Raw genomic sequence first — 19,683 nt, 5'->3', positions numbered from 1 at the left:
ACCAGTCAGAGCGGCTAAAGATGTACACAGGTTGAACCTCCTTTTTTTTTTTTATATAGCACTGCTCATCTTTATCTTTCACTGCTGTCCCAAACATTTACCAGCCTTCCTTTCTCTCTTCAAGGCCGCTCTGTTCGCTATTGATGTGCTGTTCGAGGAGTCGTATGAACCAAGACCCATATTTGTGAGTAACAAGACTTGATTACTTATTTAATTGAAAATTCTTAGAGGGCGATGGGACAGTAGTTCTTGTTGCAGCTCTTGATTGAGCGAGATTTGAGAGATGCGAAGCATTATTGTGCAGCCCCTTTTAACCCGATGCTGAAATACAGCATGTCCTGCTTTTTAGTCAGTTCAGCAGTTCAGTCAATTTTGAGACCTGTGGAGGCTATGGAGTCAGGATTTCTTTACCACCTGGGTAGCATCAATGCTATCTTTATGCCTCGAAGAAAACATAGAGAGTGCCAATAACATGGTCCTTATAATTTTTTCATTTGTCATTGCTGAGATACATGCAGATTATCTAGCTCCCAAGAGACTGGAGCAGATAAACATGAACCTATTGGCACTATGCCTACTGCCAGATGTGGGTTAAAGGGGTAACTGTGTTCTCTGGGATGATGGTTGGTGCTCCATCCAGTACTTTCGGGATGAATTGGGGAGCTGAGGATGAGGTGGGCTGATGATCGTCCAACATCCTGACCTCACTAACATTCTTGTTGCTAAATGCAGTCAAATCCTCACAGCAATTCTCTTTCAAAATCTAGATGTAAGATGTCCCTGGGCAGCAGAGACAGTTACTCTAACTTAAATTATTATTTAATACCCCTGATTTGAGAAGAAACAATGAATTAGCAGGTGTCCCAATACTTTTGTCTCTTTATTGTGTATGTCTGGGAAACTGGGAAAGTTAGTGTTGTCCTGAAATGTCTTATTTTGTAAGATTAGTGGTTCATTTGTAAGATAATGCTTGAACACCAGTTAGATGGTCATTGTGTAAATAAAACTAATTCACAAAAATCCACCAACCAGAAATATCCAGCTGGCAGTGTTTCTGGAGTCGCAAACTGACTGTTGTTTGTGTCTGCTGTTAAAGATCTCCGGTACCATTGTGGACAAGAGTGGTCGTACTCTCTCTGGGCAGACCGGAGAGGCCTTTGTCATCAGTATGTCTCATATGAAGCCAATGTGGTAAGACCTTTCTTTAAGACACAGCTCCAGACTTACTCACTTACTGAAGTTTAATGCAGCCTGTTCCTCATTACTGTTTTATTAAGCATGCTTTATTAAATATACTCGCTTACCCATGATCCCTTTCTGTGCCGTAATGCACAGACAGACATTAATCTACTTCGAAGGATAAACCAGCTTGAACTCACATCGAGGTGGCAAACAGAGGGTTTATTGATCAGAGGGAGATGGTGGCAAAAAGACAATCCCAGATAACTGTGCAACCGACATGTTCATTGGGTGATGGACAACATTCTCAGCGTGTCTTAGCCTCTTTTGATTGGATCTCAGTCCAGTGCCAATTTTTAAAATGTTCACAATTTGCTTATTTATTTTACCCCCAATGAAGTCAATGTATACCATTATGACAATTTTCCTTTTTTTTGTATTACTAATTAAATTAAGGCTGTTTCTATTACTGTGCCTTTAAGACTGATATATGTAAATATATGCTTATATTGTACCTCATTTCAAACTAACTGAAATGTGTCATAAACGGTTAAATTGAGGCGAAAATGTTCCAGGACCAAAAATAAATACTCCATTCCTGTCAGGAATAGATCTTTTGGATGGCTTCAGTGATCCATTAGCTTTCTGACTGTCAGGAGCAGCACAACATTTAATCATCTTCCCACATCTTCATCCACCAGTCCAGTAGCTCTGCTGCAGTCTGCGGTATCGACACTCCCATATCACCTCAGTGAGAATGGGCTAAAAAGCTGTAGACTGAAGAGGTGTTCATTGACCATTTATGTAGCATAATTTCTGACACCTGGGGGCTATTGGTACCTTTTGACAGGTTAATATTGTGCACATGGTTTCACAATCTCTCTGAAAATACAAGGGAAATTAATTTTGTATAATTAGATCATTTGTTTTATGTAATTCCATAATTTGGGTCTTTTAAGCATACGAGAGACACGCTGACTCTTGAACTGCAGTTGCTCACTAGCACCACTTCTCTTCTGCTGGACAAAACCTGCAGTGTGTTTTCAACTCTGTTTATTGAATTCTTGTGTATTTTAATCTACTCTGGGCTGGTGGGGGGACCCTTTAACCCTGTACTACACTTTGGTATACTTCATTAACAGAGCTAACCTCCTCCTTTTCTTCAGTATTGGTTTGAACTGTGCTCTGGGAGCCACTGAAATGAGGCCCTTTATTGAAGCGATTGGGAAGAGCACCGGTGCTTTCATCATATGTTACCCCAACGCAGGTAACCTAGCACTGCTGACTCCTTACATTTGAGCTCAATTTTCCTGTGTTTACCCGTGCTTGTTTTTCTCCAGGTCTCCCAAACACATTCGGAGGGTATGATGAAACCCCTCAGGTCACTGCCTCAAATATAAAGGTGAGCTTCTGCTGTTCTCACTCTAGAAGTGGTGCATCATTATGTCATGATGGTCAAGACATGTTTTGCAGACAATATGGGCTATAGAGTGACTCTTGCAAGACATTTTCATACAGGGTCAGAAACCTCTAAACCCTTTAAGACTGAGGTGTATTACTCCGTAACTACTGGGACCTCTGTACAGACTGGTGGGGCTGTTCTGTGGGAACATGAGATTGTAATAACACTTTGGGCACGCCAGAGGACCATAGGATGTTCAAGTCTGTTTAAGATGTTGAACAAATTAGATTGAGGAAAGTGTGTGAGGATTTAGATATGCAGTTTGAAAAATGCTAATTGGTGGGATGTAAGCTTTCAGGCTAAGAGGGCCACATTAGTGTCATAGCCTAAGTAAACAGGACTTGATGGATGAGCTACATTTAAGGTGGGGGGCGGGAGGGGTCTCACTAACTACTGTATTAAATGTGAGAGATCCTTCTGTTACAGCTTTTCTATTGTAGTGTAGGGGTGGTATTATTAATGGCTATAACATTTACATTTATGGCATTTAGCAGACACTCTTATCCACAGCGACTTACGAAGTGATTTGCTATTTACTGAAGAAAAACCTCAGCTAGTTTGAATAGACTAATAGTTCAAAGATACCTTTAAGCTTTATACACGACTAAACACAAGACAATAAGGTGACCATAGTACTCTATTCGTCCAAGTATTCTCTGAAGAGGTGGGTCTTCTGTCTGCGTTTGAAGACAGTGAGCGACTCGGCCGTTCGGACACCTAGTGGAAGTTCACTTGCAGGACAGAAAAAAGCCTGGACGCTTGTCTTCCACGGATTTTGAGGGATGGCGGGTCGAGCCGAGCCGTACTCGAAGCGCGAAGGGCTCTAAGTGCGGATCGGCTTTTGACCATTGCCATCAAGTATGGAGGGGCTGGTCTGTTCTTGGCTTTGTAGGCCAGCGTCAGGGTTCTGAATCTGATGCGGGAAGCAGCTACAGGAAGCCAGTGAAGAGAACGCAGCAGAGGAGTGACATGGCTGAATTTAGGGACATTGAAGACGACCCGTGCCGCTGCATTCTGGATGAGTTGCAGGGGCCTGATGGTGCGTAGAGGGAGACCAGCCAGAAGAGAGTTGCAGTAGTCAAGTCTGGAAGTGACGAGAAACTGAACAAGCACCTGGGGGGCCTCTCTAGAGAGGAGGGGTCGAATTCTCCGGATAACAGCTATAAAGCCTATAGCAGTCAGACTCTGAAGTAATATTTAATATTATGTTATATACACATTATAGTTTTATTTTATATTATATTATAGGTCAAAATATTGATCTTAAAATTCTACCTCCTATTCAGTTTGATGTAGTTTCCTTTTTAAGACAAGACAAGACAGGACAACCATATTTACCATTAGTGGAATTTGATTCACCAGGAATGGAATTTGGCCTCCACCTTTAACCCATCCATTCTGTGAACACCCACATACACACCAGTGAAAACACACACAGTACAGTGAGCACAGAGTTGTGGGCAGCCATTGCTGCGGCACCCGGGGAAGAACAAAGAGGGTGAGGGGCCTTGCTCAACAGTGGCAACTTGCCAAGCCTGGGTATCAAACCCACAACCCTGTCATCAATAACCCAGAGCTCTAACCTCTGAGCGGTTTATCTAGTGATGCATAAAAACGTCTGAGACATGCAGGTGTTTAACTGAAGAGTTTAGTGAATAAATAAAGGATGGTCCAGCACAAAAAAAAAACGGAACCAGTAAGGTTATTAAAACTGAATGTGCATAAAAGTACTAAACCTGTTGAATTAAAGTAGTAAGTCTTTGTATGGATTAAGTACTTTATATATTTAAAACTGCTGTGTATTTCTATCACACAGGAGTTCGCTATGGATGGCCTGGTGAACATTGTTGGTGGTTGCTGTGGAACAACACCTGAACACATACGGTACTGACTTACAGTCTTCAGTCACAGACTGAGGTCATCGTATTTGCTGGTGTCATTGTTAGCTGCACTAGTGTAGTTAGTAATATTAGACTAGGACTGATTAGACAGCTGTTAACAAGTAAAGGGGGCATGTTACACAGTTCAGGACCTGCCTAATTGTGTGTGTGTGTGTGTGTGTGTGTGTGTGTGTGTGTGTGTGTGTGTGTGTGTGTGTGTGTGTGTGTGTGTGTGTGTGTGTGTTACATTTGTTGTTGTTTGTTTCCTCTATGTTTCTGATGCAGGGCGATATCTGAGAGTGTGAAACAGTGCTCGCCCAGAGTTCCTCAGAAAGAGGTCTTCAGTGACTTTATGCTGCTTTCTGGTAAACTCATAATCTGAGTCCCTTAAATTCAGAGGGTCTTACATTTTTACTTATGGACTTTCATTTCAACTGCAAGCATGTCTTGTGCACTGTTAAAATGATGTTCCAAAAATATTATACCACATTATATATGTGTATTATATATATTATATATATATATATTTTTTTTTTTGTAGAGAATGTAAACTTTTTACATTTAGAAAGTCAATAAAATACCTATTTTGGCCAGGGGTGTCTAAACCTCTGCATACAACAATTTTTTATAAGGAGTCTTAATTTCTTAACCTCGTTTTGGAAATGCAGCTCTGTAACTGCAGTACCGCTCCTATCCACCAGTTGTCAGTAATTCTCTTGTTAATTCCCTTTCTATTTTCCTGTGTACACAGTCCAAACACAGGCTGCTCGTGGTGTGCTTCCACTGGCCAGTTCTAATGTAGAGTATTTGATGCACTTATTACTTTTTGTCAGATGGATGTAAACTGTCTTGATCATAATAAAGTGTCTGGTGTGTTTTTAGGTCTGGAGCCATTTCGGATCGGGCCGTACACAAACTTTGTCAACATTGGCGAACGCTGCAATGTCGCTGGATCGCGCAAGTTTGCCAGGCTCATCATGTCGGGGAATTATGAGGTATTTTAAACTGACAACGAAGTGAAATCTTGCCGTTTTTTGACCATTCCAGCAGATACATGCATAATATTTAATTTCATTAAATATTATTTAATTTCTTCTGACTTGAATCACACCAGCTGTGTTGAATCCGGTGGAGAATTCAGTCATAAATTGAGGTTTAAAATTTGACATGTATTCATTAAATAATCCATTGATACATTTATTACTTTGTATTACATTTATAGTACATTTATTCAAAACACAAATGTAGGTAAACCTAAACATCCTGCACAGAAAATATATTAAAACCTTATTTTTACCAAAAATATTTTGTGTTAGGAAAAAAGAGAAAAAATCTATAATGTTGATCTAATTGACAGATAACAAAACATGAGAATTGTGGGTGTGTCAAAATATTATTATTATTTTTATTATTATTATTATTATTATTATTATAGTTTGTACTGTTTATTTGAGACTAAGACATGGAAAAAAAAATCACTCCATATGTAGACAGTCAGTGAAGTGTTGTTTACCTAAAACTATTGGAGTTTAAAATACAAATGTTAATACATAAATGTACAATTGTAAAATATGAAATGGTATAATAACATAGAAATATATAATTGTATATTGTCTGTCTGTGTGAAAATGCAGGAGGCGTTAAGTATAGCTAAAGCTCAGGTAGAGATGGGTGCCCAGGTGCTGGACATTAACATGGACGAAGGGATGCTGGAAGGACCCGCTGCCATGGCGCGCTTCTGCAACCTAATTGCTTCTGAGCCTGACATCGCCAGAGTAATCACCAGTCTTTTGTTTTTTTTACAGCTTTGACATAATTACTTCTCTTTAGATTCAGAAAACAGAAATGACGTGGAATTAGTCAAATGTTACATGATCTGTGTCACTTCCAAAGATTTCAGCTTCTGTTTACATTGGCTTCCAGTTTAAAGCTGACTGGCCCGAATTACTGAGAATACAGTGTTTTTCATTGACTTGAATTGAAGTGTAAAGTTGCCATTTTGGTGATTATCTTTCTGCTTTTTAAAAAAAGTTAATGTAAAAACAATATATATATATATATATATATATATATATATATATATATATATATATATATATATATATATATATATATATATATATATATATAAATAAATAATATTTAGCTTTTTGTTTAAATATTTTGATATTGTTTAATTACAAAATGACAGAACCCCAAAGTAGAGCACTCTGTAGTGAAGAGGGCACGGTTTTGCCTACCAGGCTAAGGCTAAAGCTAACCCAGAGTGTGTGAACTGTGGTGGTCTGTTCAGGTGCCGCTGTGTATTGACTCGTCTAACTTTGCGGTGATCGAGGCGGGTCTGAAGTGCTGCCAGGGCAAATGCATCGTCAACAGCATCAGCCTGAAGGAGGGAGAGGAGGAGTTTCTGAAGCGTGCCAAACAAGTGCATCGCTACGGTGCCGCTGTCGTCATCATGGCGTTCGACGAGGAAGGGCAGGTCAGTGCGGTGGTCTTCTGTGACCTTCAGGAGAATGTTACTGCCTCCGGTCTGGACCAAATCTCTGGACAAAAACTCTCAACAGTTTTGTTCGGCTCATCAGTTTAGCTCTGAGCTGAGCTGTAAACACTGCTGGAGTATAATACCCCCCAAATTCCCAAATTCATGGTCTAGTCATTCCATCACTGTGAGATGAACAGGACACCAACAGAAGGAGCTCTGTGTTCAGCAGATTACAGAAGACCATTCACTACCCAAACTTTAGATTCAGACCAGATTGAACCCCACAGATGTTCCTCTTGTAAAACAGGTCTGAGACGATACGCTGCTGCACTGGTTTGATTGATGTCTGTCTTCTACAATCATCCCCCTAGGCAACTGAAATTGATCAGAAGGTCCAGATCTGCACGAGAGCCTATCACCTCCTGATCAATAAGGTGGGGTTTAACCCCAATGACATCATCTTTGACCCCAACATCCTCACCATAGGCACCGGGATGGAGGAGCATAACATGTATGCCATCAATTTCATCAGAGCCACCAAGATCATTAAGGTGGGGCTCACCACACCTAGAACAGTCAGTCCAGTTTAGTCAGATTTATACGATGACTGATCCGTTCACAGCTAAATAAGTGTTTCATTTAAAGAACTGTTGGTTTTAGTGTGTGTGTGTGTGTGTGTGTGTGTGTGTGTGTGTGTGTGTGTGTGTGTGTGTGTGTGTGTGTGTGTGTGTGTGTGTGTGTGTGAGAGATGCTACATCTTCCGTTTGGTATATTTGACCTGTCCCTTATTTTCTGTGTATCTTGTGTTTTGTTTGTTTGTTTTTTGTCTTACTTGCTCATTTATTCTCTCTCTCTTTCGTTCATTCTGTTACTCTCTCTTGCTCTACATCTTTCATTCATTCTCCTTCTTTCTCTTGCTCTACATCTGTCATTTGCTCTCTCACTTTTTCTCGTGCTTTACTTTCCTTTTTTTTAATCCTCCCTCTCTTGCTACAGGTACATTCTCTATTCTTTCTTTCTCTCTTTTGCTCTTTTTCTGCTCTCTTTACTCTCATTCATTTTCACTCTTCATCTCTTGCTCTATCGTTTATTCTCCCTCTCTCACGTGCACGCTCTCGCTCTACTGCCATTCATTCATTTTCTCTTTCTCTCTCTCTCTCTCTCTCTCTCTCGCTGTCAATCTTTCTCACTCATTCATTCTCTCTCTCTCTCTCACTCTCTCGTGTCTCTCTTGCTGTGTTACTCTCATTTATTTTCTGTCTTCCTTCATCCTTGTCTGTCTCAATTTTTGCTCTTTCTCTCTCGGTCACTGTAGGAGACCTTGCCTGGAGCCCGTGTCAGTGGGGGTCTGTCTAACCTTTCCTTCTCATTCCGAGGCATGGAGGCCATCAGGGAGGCAATGCATGGAGCTTTCCTGTACCATGCTATAAAGGTGCAGCCTCAGTCCTTCTCATAAACCACCTTAACATTGAACCATGTCATTTGTCTTTTTGTCTGTTTTTTTTTTGCCTCTAAGGTTGATATCTTTAGATTATCCATAAGCGGCCGGTTAGTAATCTCATTATTCCAGTGTTACTGGTATTGGTGTGATGAAGCAATATTATGTCTTGATTCAGCACAGTCTATGCTTAAGCCTTTGTTGGTTTTTAGGGTTTATTCTTGTTAAAGCTCACTGAATTCATGGGTTTCTCTGAACTCTCTCGACTTTTATTATAGAATTTAGTCAATTCTACAGTAAAAAATGGTAGAACAGTAAATTCTATCTATGTATCATTACTTTATTTGCTAATAAATAAATAAATAAAGATTTCTGCTTAGGATTGACCGTATCTTTACCTGTCTCTTCTGCTGCGCCCCCTGCAGGATGGGATGGATATGGGCATTGTGAATGCGGGAAATCTGCCAGTGTATGACGACATTGATAAAGAGCTTCTGGTGCTGTGTGAAAACCTCATCTGGAACCGAGAGCAAGAGGCCACAGAGAAACTGCTGCAGTACGCTCAGGTACAGTGTTCAGGTGCAGTGGTCAGGTACAGTCCTGGTGTAAAGCATAACTGGGGACAGTAGAGGACCTGAGTAGTTCTGCCCATTTATATATTTTACAATAAGTTATTCAGCCAAGCTGAATAGCTACCCTGTGCATATAATGTTTTATCGTGGATGACCAGCTTTTTGACCGTAGTGACTAGGGCTGCAACAACAAATCGATAAAATCGTAAATAATCGATTATTAAGTGTTGGCAATGAATGGAGGCGTAATCTTCAAAAGAAGTTTTAAGTTTAACATCAAGAAGTAAGTACATTTAAAAAAAAATGAAACATGACCCACACAGAAAAGTTCGGCTTCAATCCTCAAAAGTGTGGGAGCACAGTCACTACAATATCCAGAGTTTGTTCCGTTTTGAAGTGAGGAAACGTAACATCACACTGTGCGAACCGGCACGACCCGGCACATGCAGTTTTTTGCTTGTTAACTGGACAATGACAGTGATGGAGTGTGTGTGTGTGTGTTACTTTAATTATCAGTTTAATTCGCTTAAGCAGTGTTTAAATGTGATTTATAAAAACATGTAACTTTTTACGCAATAGTGGTAATTAATGATTAAGCTTTTAAGTATCAGTAAAAAAACACTACATACTAACCAAAGGCAATTCCTCCTGTCTCACTCAAATACAGTGCAGTGTTTGCATCAGCAATGCACTTATTTTTCTTTATTATTTAATTTATTTTATTTTTAATTTATGAATACATTTGATTTATTTTTATTTAATAATTGAATCTCTTATTTAATTATTGTACACACTTGCTGTTATTCAATGTTCTATTTTTAAATAAAGACAAAAAATCCAATTAATCTAAAAAAATAATCAACAGATTAATGGATTATTAAAATAATCATTAGTTGCAGCCCTAATCATGACCATCAAAGAGCAGCTTGTACCATCTAAAACCAACTACCAGCCAAAGCTGCTCCTGAGCTGGATTTTTCAGCAGGGATGTTGTTCTTGTTATTGTAGCACCACTACATTTACTTTTAGAGGTAACAGAGTTTCAGAAGGAAGATCCAGAGCTTCCATCAGCGCATGTCCAGCTCAGTGTCTGCATCATTCTCTAAAGCTTTCAGTGGCTTTGCTCTCTGCCTGTTGCCTGGGATGTAATACAGCTGACATGTCTCTTTATCGTGTTTCAGTGCGTTGTCATTGCCTTATGCCACGTCATCATAATCAGTTCTGGACTAATCTTTCAGAAGTGATATTCATTCAGAAGTGGTTTCATAAACTGTCTTTCAGAATTACGCTAAAGGTGGGAAAAAAGTGGTTCAGACGGATGAGTGGAGAAAAGGAAGCGTGGAGGAGAGACTAGAGTATGCTCTTATTAAGGTGTGTGTGTGTGTGTGTGTGGACGTGGTCCATTATAAATTATACTGGAAAGTACACAGTGCTCTGCAGAAGTCAGATCATCCTTCTTTTATTTATTTATTTAATTTTTAGTCAAAACAGACATTTAGTTCATTTTGAGGTGGTTTTTCAGAGCAGTTTAGGTAGAAGCTACTTGACTTATGACGAAGCAGAAAGTCAAAAGATTTGAGACATGAGCTATAATTAGAGAAACTATTCAAGACCCGGAAGACCACCAACACTTCCACTTCCACTTTCACTGCCCCAGCAGATAAGACAGCAGTTTTTTGTCTTTTGAGAGCAGAGTAAATCAGGCTCCACTCTCGCTTCAGACTTAAAAACATGAGCAAGTCTCGTCTGTTCGACGCTGCTGTGTGGGTCTGAAAGGATGTGGAGCTGATTAAAAGCGCTTGCATTCAAGAACATTGGACTGATCACCCCAGGGTCCAAAACTCAACATCATTAAATGTGTTTGGGAAAACCTTTTATTTGAAACCTTTATTTTTTTTTAAGACTGGACTAGTCAGGTGGGGGCACTAAACATTAACACATCTTTTCTAATGAATAACTGGCATTTAGGGGCTTTTAAATGGAAACTAAATAAATGAAGGATGATCAGTTACTTTTTACAGCACTTCAGGTGCACTCATGTCTTCACATGCTGTATTTCCTGTTTATGTATGAAATACATCCTGTGATAGTAGATTAAAAAGGTTGTAATAGTAGTAGTAGTGTTTTCTCTCTCATCCATAATGATCTCTGACGTGCGTGTGTGCAGGGTATAGAGAAGCATGTTGTAGAGGACACAGAGGAGGCTCGTGCACAGAGTGACCGCTATCCCCGTCCACTCCATGTTATCGAGGGGCCGCTCATGAACGGTATGAAGTCTGTGGGTGATCTGTTCGGAGCTGGAAAGATGTTCCTGCCTCAGGTATCTAATAGCAACACATGCACACAATATGCCGAGGTGTCCACATGGTGAAGAAATTATGAGCGACTGTAACGTGAAAACAAAGTTTACATACACGTGTAATGTGTAATATTATATATAATAGTAATAATACTAGCAAATAAATCATATAATAGTAAAACAAAAAAAAGAAAAAGAGATGATGTACATAAACATGTCCAAATGTTTGTGGACACCTCTTCTAATGAATGCATTCAGGTATTTTAAGTTGCACCCATTGCTGACACAAATGTGTTCACATTGTGTAGTCCCTGTAGATAAGTACCGCCAATAGAATAAGACACTCTAGAGTAGATAAACATGAACCTACTGGCACCATACCTAATGCCAGGCTTGGGCTAGAGGGGTATAAAGCCCCCCCCAGCATTGAGCTGTGGAGCAGTGGAACGGTGTTCTCTGGAATGATGGATGGTGCTCCATCCAATACTTGGGATGAGTTGGGGGGTTTTGGATGAGATGGTGTGGTGATCATCTAGCAATCCTGACCTTCCTAACACACTAGTCAATGAATGCAATCAAATCATGCTTTAATACACTTGATTACAGAAGGAACAATAAATGAGCAGGTATCCCAATACTTTTGTCTATACAGTGTATCTGTCTTAAGAGCACAATAACAAATAATCCTGTTCAATTCTAAGGGACGTCCAGAAAACTGCTCAACACAAGATTAGGGGTTAGGGTGGGGAATTCACTAAACCATGCACTCAACTGATAATTCATCAAGGTGTCCCTGATGAAACGTGTACTATAGAAGACAATCCCAGTTTTGTCAATTACCTCATTTACCTTATTAAAAGCATGAAGCGGGGCAATAACAGCTGCTGTTGTTAGTGTCTTTACTGAAATCTCTAATGGTTGTGCCAGAGGGGGTGTTTTAGGCTCATTACATTTCAGATATAAATAGAGATGTAAATTAAGTGAGGCGTTGAGGGACGCTGTGATAATGAACAAATAAAGTTGATTTTAGTTGGCAATTTCCTTAATATTGCTTCTTTCATATCGTCACTGTCACACACACACACACACGCACAAAAAAAGAAATCCATGAGTGGTATTTATTATGAATTGGCATTTCTATTGGCCAAATCGTCATAAAAATTAAGCACAATGTAAAGAACAACTGCTGGATAAAAATAATGCTTACCTTTCATTTCTTCTAAAATCAATAACATTTATAGGAAGGTTATCCCCTTTGCTGCAGTAACAGCCTTCAGCTTATCTGGGAAGGCTTTAGACTAGATGTTGGAATGTTGCTGTGAGATTTGATTGCGTTTAGCCACAATTAGTGAGGTGAGGTGCTGATGTTGGATGATCAGATGCTTTTTAAAATAGTTCTCTTAAAGCATGGTTTAAAATCAGTGTCAGATTTTCATTGGTTAATTTTCATATAATTTTTTTATTTACTTGTATTACTTCTGTCGGATTCAAGTTATTTCTGTGACCATTGTGGGTTTTTCTTTCATTAACCGAGGGGTACCAACAATTTTGTCTACGTGTGTACGTCACCAATAAGTGCAATGTAAAGTTGCTGAATTCACTAATTAGAAGGTGTGTCTGGATACATTTAGATAGTGTTTACAGTGAGCCATAAGCAACCAAATGTGATTATCTAATCTGTGTATGTGTATGTGTGTGTGCGCATTCAGGTGATAAAGTCGGCTCGTGTGATGAAGAAAGCCGTGGCATATCTGATTCCCTACATGGAGAAAGAGAGAGAGGAGATGATGGCAGCGTCCGGAGTGACTGAGGAGATCGTGAGTGTTCACACATTTACAAACAAATCTCAAGTCGAAGCTTTATAAAGAAACCAGTATGCAGCTGGCCCTGGGTAATTTCTCCTTCTCGCAGCCATAGGACATTTTTCACACCCCAGTCTCTGAGTTTATTGTCGGAGGAACATCTGTTCTGTTTGTTAGAGTCACAGCAGAGGGCTGTCAGAATTCATTGACTGCATTTTAACTAGAGCTTTCTTTAGTTGACTTTCTGAGTTGCCCTCAGTTTGATCAGCAGTGCACAGAAATCGTGTTTTGTCTGCTTAGTTCTTCGACAGTTTTCAAGGTATCAACACCAAACCACATGAATAACTGAATGCTCAAAGAATGTCTGTGGGGAAAAAAGGCTCACTATGATGAAAGTATGTTAGCTACACCCTAGAAACGGGATGGTATGGAATGCTGTAGCAACCACCTGGTAAACCACCTAGCAACCATTACCGTTGGAACCACCTGCAACACACCAGCCAGCCCAGCAGCAAGGAGGACGCTGGAGGCAGTGATGGAGATAACTGCAGTACTTTATTTTTCCTTTATTAAAAACTATTAAAAAACATGGAGTAACTGTCTCTACTGAGGGTTATTGTCGTCATTCCAGAGAACACAGTTCCACTACCCAGTGGGTGCCTATGCGTAATGCCAGTTCATGGGTTCATGTTTATCTGCTCCAGAGAGTCCTATTCTGTTGGCAGTTCTTCTCTACAGGGACTAAACAAACTGTGTATGTGCATTTGCACATCTGTGTCAGCAATGGGTGCAACTTAAAGTAGCTATACACATTCATTAGAAGGGGTGTCCACAAACATTTGGACCGATAGTGTATCTGCAGACCTTTGTTTCTATCTGTGACTGATCTGTATCTGTGTTTGCACCTCTGCAGGATCCGTACCAGGGCACAATAGTTCTGGCCACAGTGAAGGGAGACGTCCATGATATTGGCAAAAACATTGTTGGTGTTGTACTGGGATGCAACAACTTCCGGTGCGTAGCTTTACAGAATATACAAGCGGACCAGGACCACAATAATGAATCATATGAATAATACAGATATAATATTTTGGTACTTACAGTGTCCAGTTTCCCAGATTACATGCACACAGGTGCATGAATGATGGTGTAGAGAGTGTGATTGAGCTCTGAATTGCTCCTGTTGTTGATATGATGGCTTCATAAAATCATCATCAGTCACTGTAATGGGGCAGTTAGCGGCACGCTCGCTGCTAATGAATGACTGCAGGGGTCTGGTGATTAAGCAGTTACCTCTGATTAAACACAAGTGTGTGTGTGTGTGTGTGTGTGTGTGTGTGTGTGTGTGTGTGTGTGTGTGTGTGTAATCGGGAGAGAGATAGAAAGACAATAGGAAGCAGAGTATTTTATAGATAAGTGTGTAATGGGCTGCAGTGTTTAAGAAGACTGTCTGTCCGTGTGTCTGTCCGTGTGTGTGTGTGTGTGTGTGTGTGCTTATTTTATTTACACATCTCTATCTCTGTTTTGTAGGGTGATTGATTTGGGGGTGATGGTACCATGTGATAGAATACTGAAGGAGGCCATTGAGAAGAAAGCAGGTGGGCTGTGTTCACATGACTCAAACCCAGACAAGGACATCTTTTAAACAATGGGAGGGAGGGAGGTTGGTTGGATGGTGGAAGGTAGGTGTGGGTGTAGTTGAGGTTGGATGGGTGTGTGAGTGGTTGCTAGGGAGGGAAGTTGGGTGGATAGAAGGTAGAGAAGTTAATTAGATGGTGGGAGGTAGGTATGGGCAGTGGTCGCTAGGGAAGACGATTGGCTGGCTGGCTGGGTGGTTTTGTAGGTGGGAGGGGGCGAGGTTGGTTGGATGATGGGAGGTAGGAATATGTAAGTGGGAGGGATGAGGCTGGCTGGATGGGAGGTGTGAGGTTGATGGGGAGGGTGATTAGGAGGGATGAGGTTGTTAGGGAGGTGCGGAATAAGGGATAAGGTTTGTAGGGATGGTGGGTAGGTGTGGGAGGGATGAGGCTGGTAGGGAGGTGCGGAATAAGGGATAAGGTTTGTAGGGATGGTGGGTAGGTGTGGGAGGGATGAGGCTGGTAGGGAGGTGCGGAATAAGGGATAAGGTTTATAGGGATGGTGGGTAGGTGTGGGAGGGATGAGGCTGGTAGGCAGGATGGGTAGGTGTGTGGGAGGGATGAGGGTGGGTGGGTGGTTGTTAGGGGGGTGGGTGGTATAGTGAGGCTGATGGACACTGGTGGGGGGAACGAGGTAAGGTGAGTTTGTGCACTTCAGCTTTGGCTCCTAGACAGACAAACTTGCACTCTGTTGAACAATGGGGCAAATGCCTTTTCACACCTAATGACTACGCTTGTGTCCGTTTTCTTACTAGACATCTGTAAACCACTATACTCCACCAGAACATCTACATTTAATGTGAAATTTAGATAAGGACACACGTATTTCACGCCAACGTACATAATTTCTGTGTGTAGATATCATCGGTTTGTCTGGTCTCATCACGCCGTCTCTTGACGAGATGATTCATGTTGCTAAGGAAATGGAACGGCTGGGCCTGAAGACCCCTCTGCTGATTGGAGGAGCCACAACCTCGAAGTTAGTCCCATACTACTGCTCTTTATTTATTCCAGACAAATAAGGGTTGAAACAAGCCTGTTGTTTCTCTACCTAACTCTGTGTTTGTATACGTGAACAGAACTCACACAGCAGTGAAGATCGCCCCCCGGTACAGCTCCCCTGTGATTCACGTACTGGATGCATCGCGCAGTGTTGTAGTGGTAAGCTTGACTTCTTTCTTTAAAAAATGAGGAGGATACTTGCAGTTAAGAGCCTATTTTCGAATTAAAATGTCACCCATAACCTTTCCATAATCCATATCCCGACACTTCGCACTATATGAACATTCCTTAACGTAACTACCAGTCGGACAACATTTGGCACAATTCCAGTGTTTGTAATTGGCTGATTATTAATAGCAGCAGTTTAGAGGCTGCATAACGAAGTGCAAATTAAGCCTGAGTGTTTTAGTCATTAAAAGGTGCCTCTTTTTTTCCGATGAGTCATTATTGATAAAAATAGCTGACTCACTCAGCTTTCTCAGTGGGGGTTTTGTCCTCAGAGTCAGCGTCTGAAGGACAGTTGAGCCAGAGTGGTGCCGTCATCCTTTGGCCGCCTAATGAAATACACTTTTGGCTCTGGACGTAAAGCTGCAGTATGAAAACTCTGAATAAGTAATCAGTTCTGATCGCCAGGGTTCCTATCTTTTTTTTTTTTTTTTGCCATTTAATAAATAATAAAGAAGAATTTTAGCTGTGATTTACTGTTCTTTGTCTGACTCATGTCATTATTTTTTTGCAATAAGCCTTACACCCCCTTCCCCCTCTTGACAGTGCTCTCAGCTGTTGGATGAGGGAGTATATGAGGATTTCTTTGAGGAGGTAACAGAAGAGTATGAGGACATCAGGCAGGAACACTACGACTCACTGAAGGTCAGTTTGGCAAAGAAACAAGCTTTTGAATAAGTATGATTGTTTGGGGCTGTTCAGTATTATACTAATTAGTGATCAGTAGAACCTGCAGCTCATGAAATGTCCATTACATAGCAAGTCAGCTGGGCAGGTGTTAGTTTCAACTCTTTTAAACAATCAAATGCTGATTAATTGAACTCCTGAATGGATTACACTCTGATATAGTAGATGTGCTTCAGATTTATTATTAATTTGCAAACAACAGACCTCCGATTACATATTAATAAGGATCTCAATCTTAAAATTTAAAACATTTACATTTGTGGCATTTAGCTGACGCTCTTATCCAGAGCGACTTACAAGGTTACTGGTATTACAGAGGAGGCCCAGTGTAGTGTTAGAAGTCTTGCCCAAGGACTCTTATTGGTGAAGTGCAGCATAGTCACCCAGACCGGGAATTGAACCCCAGTCTCCCACGTGGTGTGGTAGCTCAGTGGCATGTAGTGGTGCTATGTTGCGCCACACCAACCAACACGAAAATCTGTTTCAAATTCAGGATTTATTGAATAAAGAAGAACTAACACCTCATTTGTGTTCCTTTAATGATGTATTATTATTTATTATTGTTAATAATAATAATAATAATACACTGTCAGCAGTCTTGTTATTCCAATGTTTGTTATAATAATAATAATTTTCTTTTCGATTAAAGAATTTATATCTATATATATTAAGCTTCTACTCTCATCCTCAAAAAAAGCTGAACATCTCTAGACTTTTCCCTAAATATCAGTAAGGCTACATGAATGAATGAATGAATGAATGAATGAATTCTGGTGTTTTATTGCTTCTCTTCCAGGAAAGGCACTACTTGTCTCTTGCGCAGGCGCGGGAAAAAGGCCTACATGTGGACTGGCTCTCTCAGCCAGCACCAGGTAACCAAAAAAGCTGCCTAACACAACTGCTTTTCTCCTCAGGGAAAGAAAAACCATTACTGAGTAATAAAGCAACAAAAGTATACACTGAGATTTCACATTATTGTGCTGCAGTATCATCGTATCACTTTTCTGATCTATGTATTTTGATGTATTTTAAGAATATAGATATTTTTTAGAGCAATAAGGCAGATCTGATGAATTGCCCCTAGAGTTTTTATAGTCAGATACTGGTTTATATCTCTGCAGAGAGAGAACCTGAAAGTTAACCTCTCTGTTTCTCTGCAGTCCGACCGCAGTTCCTGGGAACACGTGTGTTTAAGTCGTATGACCTAAGAAGGCTGGTGGACTTCATTGACTGGAAGCCCTTCTTTGACGTTTGGCAGCTTAGGGGGAAGTATCCGAACCGAGGCTACCCCAAGATTTTCAAAGATAAAACTGTGGGTAAGGTGATTCTATTGGTGTTTAGAGATTTTAATTGGTAGATATTTTGAAAATATCATTATTATAGCAGCTATATGAAAAGTTATCTACAGTATTAATAGCCAGGTTTTAATCCATGGTATGTGTTTTGAACACACAAGGAATATATCCAAATACTTCACAATGCACTAACTGACAGTAGTGCAGTCACAGTCATTTACACCTCTTCCAAACACTGTTGTGCACAAACATTCATACATTAAAAAGAAAGATAGAGGTAGAAATACAGAAAAATAGACATACATTTCATACAAAATAGACAACATATTTCTATGCATTTCTTATGCAAAGGTCTGGGCACCCTTATGCAATTTTGACACCATTTTTTCAGAGTAGTAAGTAGGAAACACAATCTCTGTACCTAAACAAACAAAACGGAATATTCCCAGTAAATCCTAATGTACAGATAGCCTTTCATAACTAATAAAATAAAAGTAATTATCTTAAATACATAAAAAAGGCTCTAATTTATTTTTGAGAAGTTGATAGACCTTGATTAGCAAATTTGGCCTGAGGCACATCAGCTGTATCTGGGACCTGTGAGCTGAATCAAATTATCAAGCTATAAGAATCTCTGACTCTGAAAACAAAAATAATTGATAGTGGAAAAGCTGACACGTCAGTTATAGGGAACTTTAGAGGTCTGTATGAGATTGGGAGGATCTAGATAATACAAATAATTAACAGAATAAAAAGACCCTCTAGTAAGTTTAAAAAATGTCCAACCATCCGTTTAAAAGGCTGACGTTGAGAAGAGGATTGCTCTGTAACAGGATAATGGTCCAAAATATACCTCAAAAGACACCATGGACTCCCTGAAGAGCCACAACTAAAGCTTGTGGAAAGGCCCTCACAGTCTCCTGACTGAACACTATTGAACATTTCTGACTTAAACAAGCTGTGCAGCAAGACAACCTAAGAAAATCTCAGAACTGGAGGTCTTCTACAAAGAAGAGTGGGGAAAAGTCCAGCTACAAGAGCTGAAAGAGTTTTATCTGCTACAACAAACAGTTGCAGGCTGTGCTTCCTTCCAGAGCAAAGTCCAGACTCTGTAGGGTGCCCAAACTTTTGCATAGGCCACACTGAGAGATTTATGTTTGCTTGATTGGCTACAGTGGCAGTGTTTAATATCAAATATCTGCATAATTTTATTCATATATATAATGTGTGTGTGTGTGTGTGTGTGTGTGTGTGTGTGTGTGTGTGTGTGTGTGTGTGTGCGTGTGTGTGTGTGTGCGTGTGTGTGTGTGTGCGTGTGTGTGTGTGTGTGTAGGAGTGGAGGCCAGACGTGTGTATGATGATGCTCTAAGGCTGCTGAACAGGCTGATTAACAGTAAGGGTCTGGAAGCGAGAGGCGTGGTGGGCTTCTGGCCTGCACAAAGCCACGGTGATGATATTCTAGTGTTTGCTGATGATGTCACACCTACCTCGTCCAATCCCATCGCTACTTTCTATGGGCTCAGACAGCAGGTGAGTGGCGCAGAGACACACAGCTGTTACAGGATATAGATTGGTGTGTTTGGGAGCAGCATGAGCTTTCTAGGGCCCAAATCATGTAGCCCTGAAACTTGATGTAGTATTTACACACTGCTGCGCACATGAATCCCCTTCTCAAATACGAGATGCGTCCGCCTGCAGAGCCAGAGAGCCAGCCACCGCTTCA

General features: G+C 40.5%; 1 protein-coding gene across 2 annotated transcripts in view; it reads left to right on the top strand.

Annotated features, from left to right (window-relative positions):
- The window catches only part of mtr (5-methyltetrahydrofolate-homocysteine methyltransferase), a 32,056-nt gene that overhangs the window by 5,980 nt on the left and 6,393 nt on the right, over positions 1-19,683 (top strand). Inside the window, exons 7-29 of one of the 2 annotated variants that reach the window (XM_072667723.1) lie at positions 125-184; positions 1,097-1,191; positions 2,346-2,446; positions 2,520-2,581; positions 4,458-4,525; positions 4,807-4,886; positions 5,404-5,516; positions 6,156-6,296; positions 6,815-7,000; positions 7,375-7,554; positions 8,319-8,435; positions 8,867-9,007; positions 10,295-10,384; positions 11,181-11,333; positions 13,022-13,129; positions 14,028-14,128; positions 14,645-14,712; positions 15,610-15,730; positions 15,831-15,912; positions 16,525-16,623; positions 17,462-17,537; positions 17,826-17,981; positions 19,294-19,490. In XM_072667723.1, the coding sequence (XP_072523824.1) occupies positions 125-184; positions 1,097-1,191; positions 2,346-2,446; positions 2,520-2,581; positions 4,458-4,525; positions 4,807-4,886; positions 5,404-5,516; positions 6,156-6,296; positions 6,815-7,000; positions 7,375-7,554; positions 8,319-8,435; positions 8,867-9,007; positions 10,295-10,384; positions 11,181-11,333; positions 13,022-13,129; positions 14,028-14,128; positions 14,645-14,712; positions 15,610-15,730; positions 15,831-15,912; positions 16,525-16,623; positions 17,462-17,537; positions 17,826-17,981; positions 19,294-19,490 (2,595 nt within the window). Of the gene's footprint in view, positions 1-124; positions 185-1,096; positions 1,192-2,345; positions 2,447-2,519; positions 2,582-4,457; positions 4,526-4,806; positions 4,887-5,403; positions 5,517-6,155; positions 6,297-6,814; positions 7,001-7,374; positions 7,555-8,318; positions 8,436-8,866; positions 9,008-10,294; positions 10,385-11,180; positions 11,334-13,021; positions 13,130-14,027; positions 14,129-14,644; positions 14,713-15,609; positions 15,731-15,830; positions 15,913-16,524; positions 16,624-17,461; positions 17,538-17,825; positions 17,982-19,293; positions 19,491-19,683 lie in introns of those variants that run through there. The other variant, XM_072667725.1, reaches the window with a different exon arrangement.

This window comes from Salminus brasiliensis, chromosome 22 (assembly GCF_030463535.1).
Source record: "Salminus brasiliensis chromosome 22, fSalBra1.hap2, whole genome shotgun sequence".
Lineage (NCBI taxonomy): Eukaryota > Metazoa > Chordata > Actinopteri > Characiformes > Bryconidae > Salminus > Salminus brasiliensis.
Note: the sequence above shows the minus strand (reverse complement) of the source record. Positions and strands in the feature narration are given on the sequence as shown.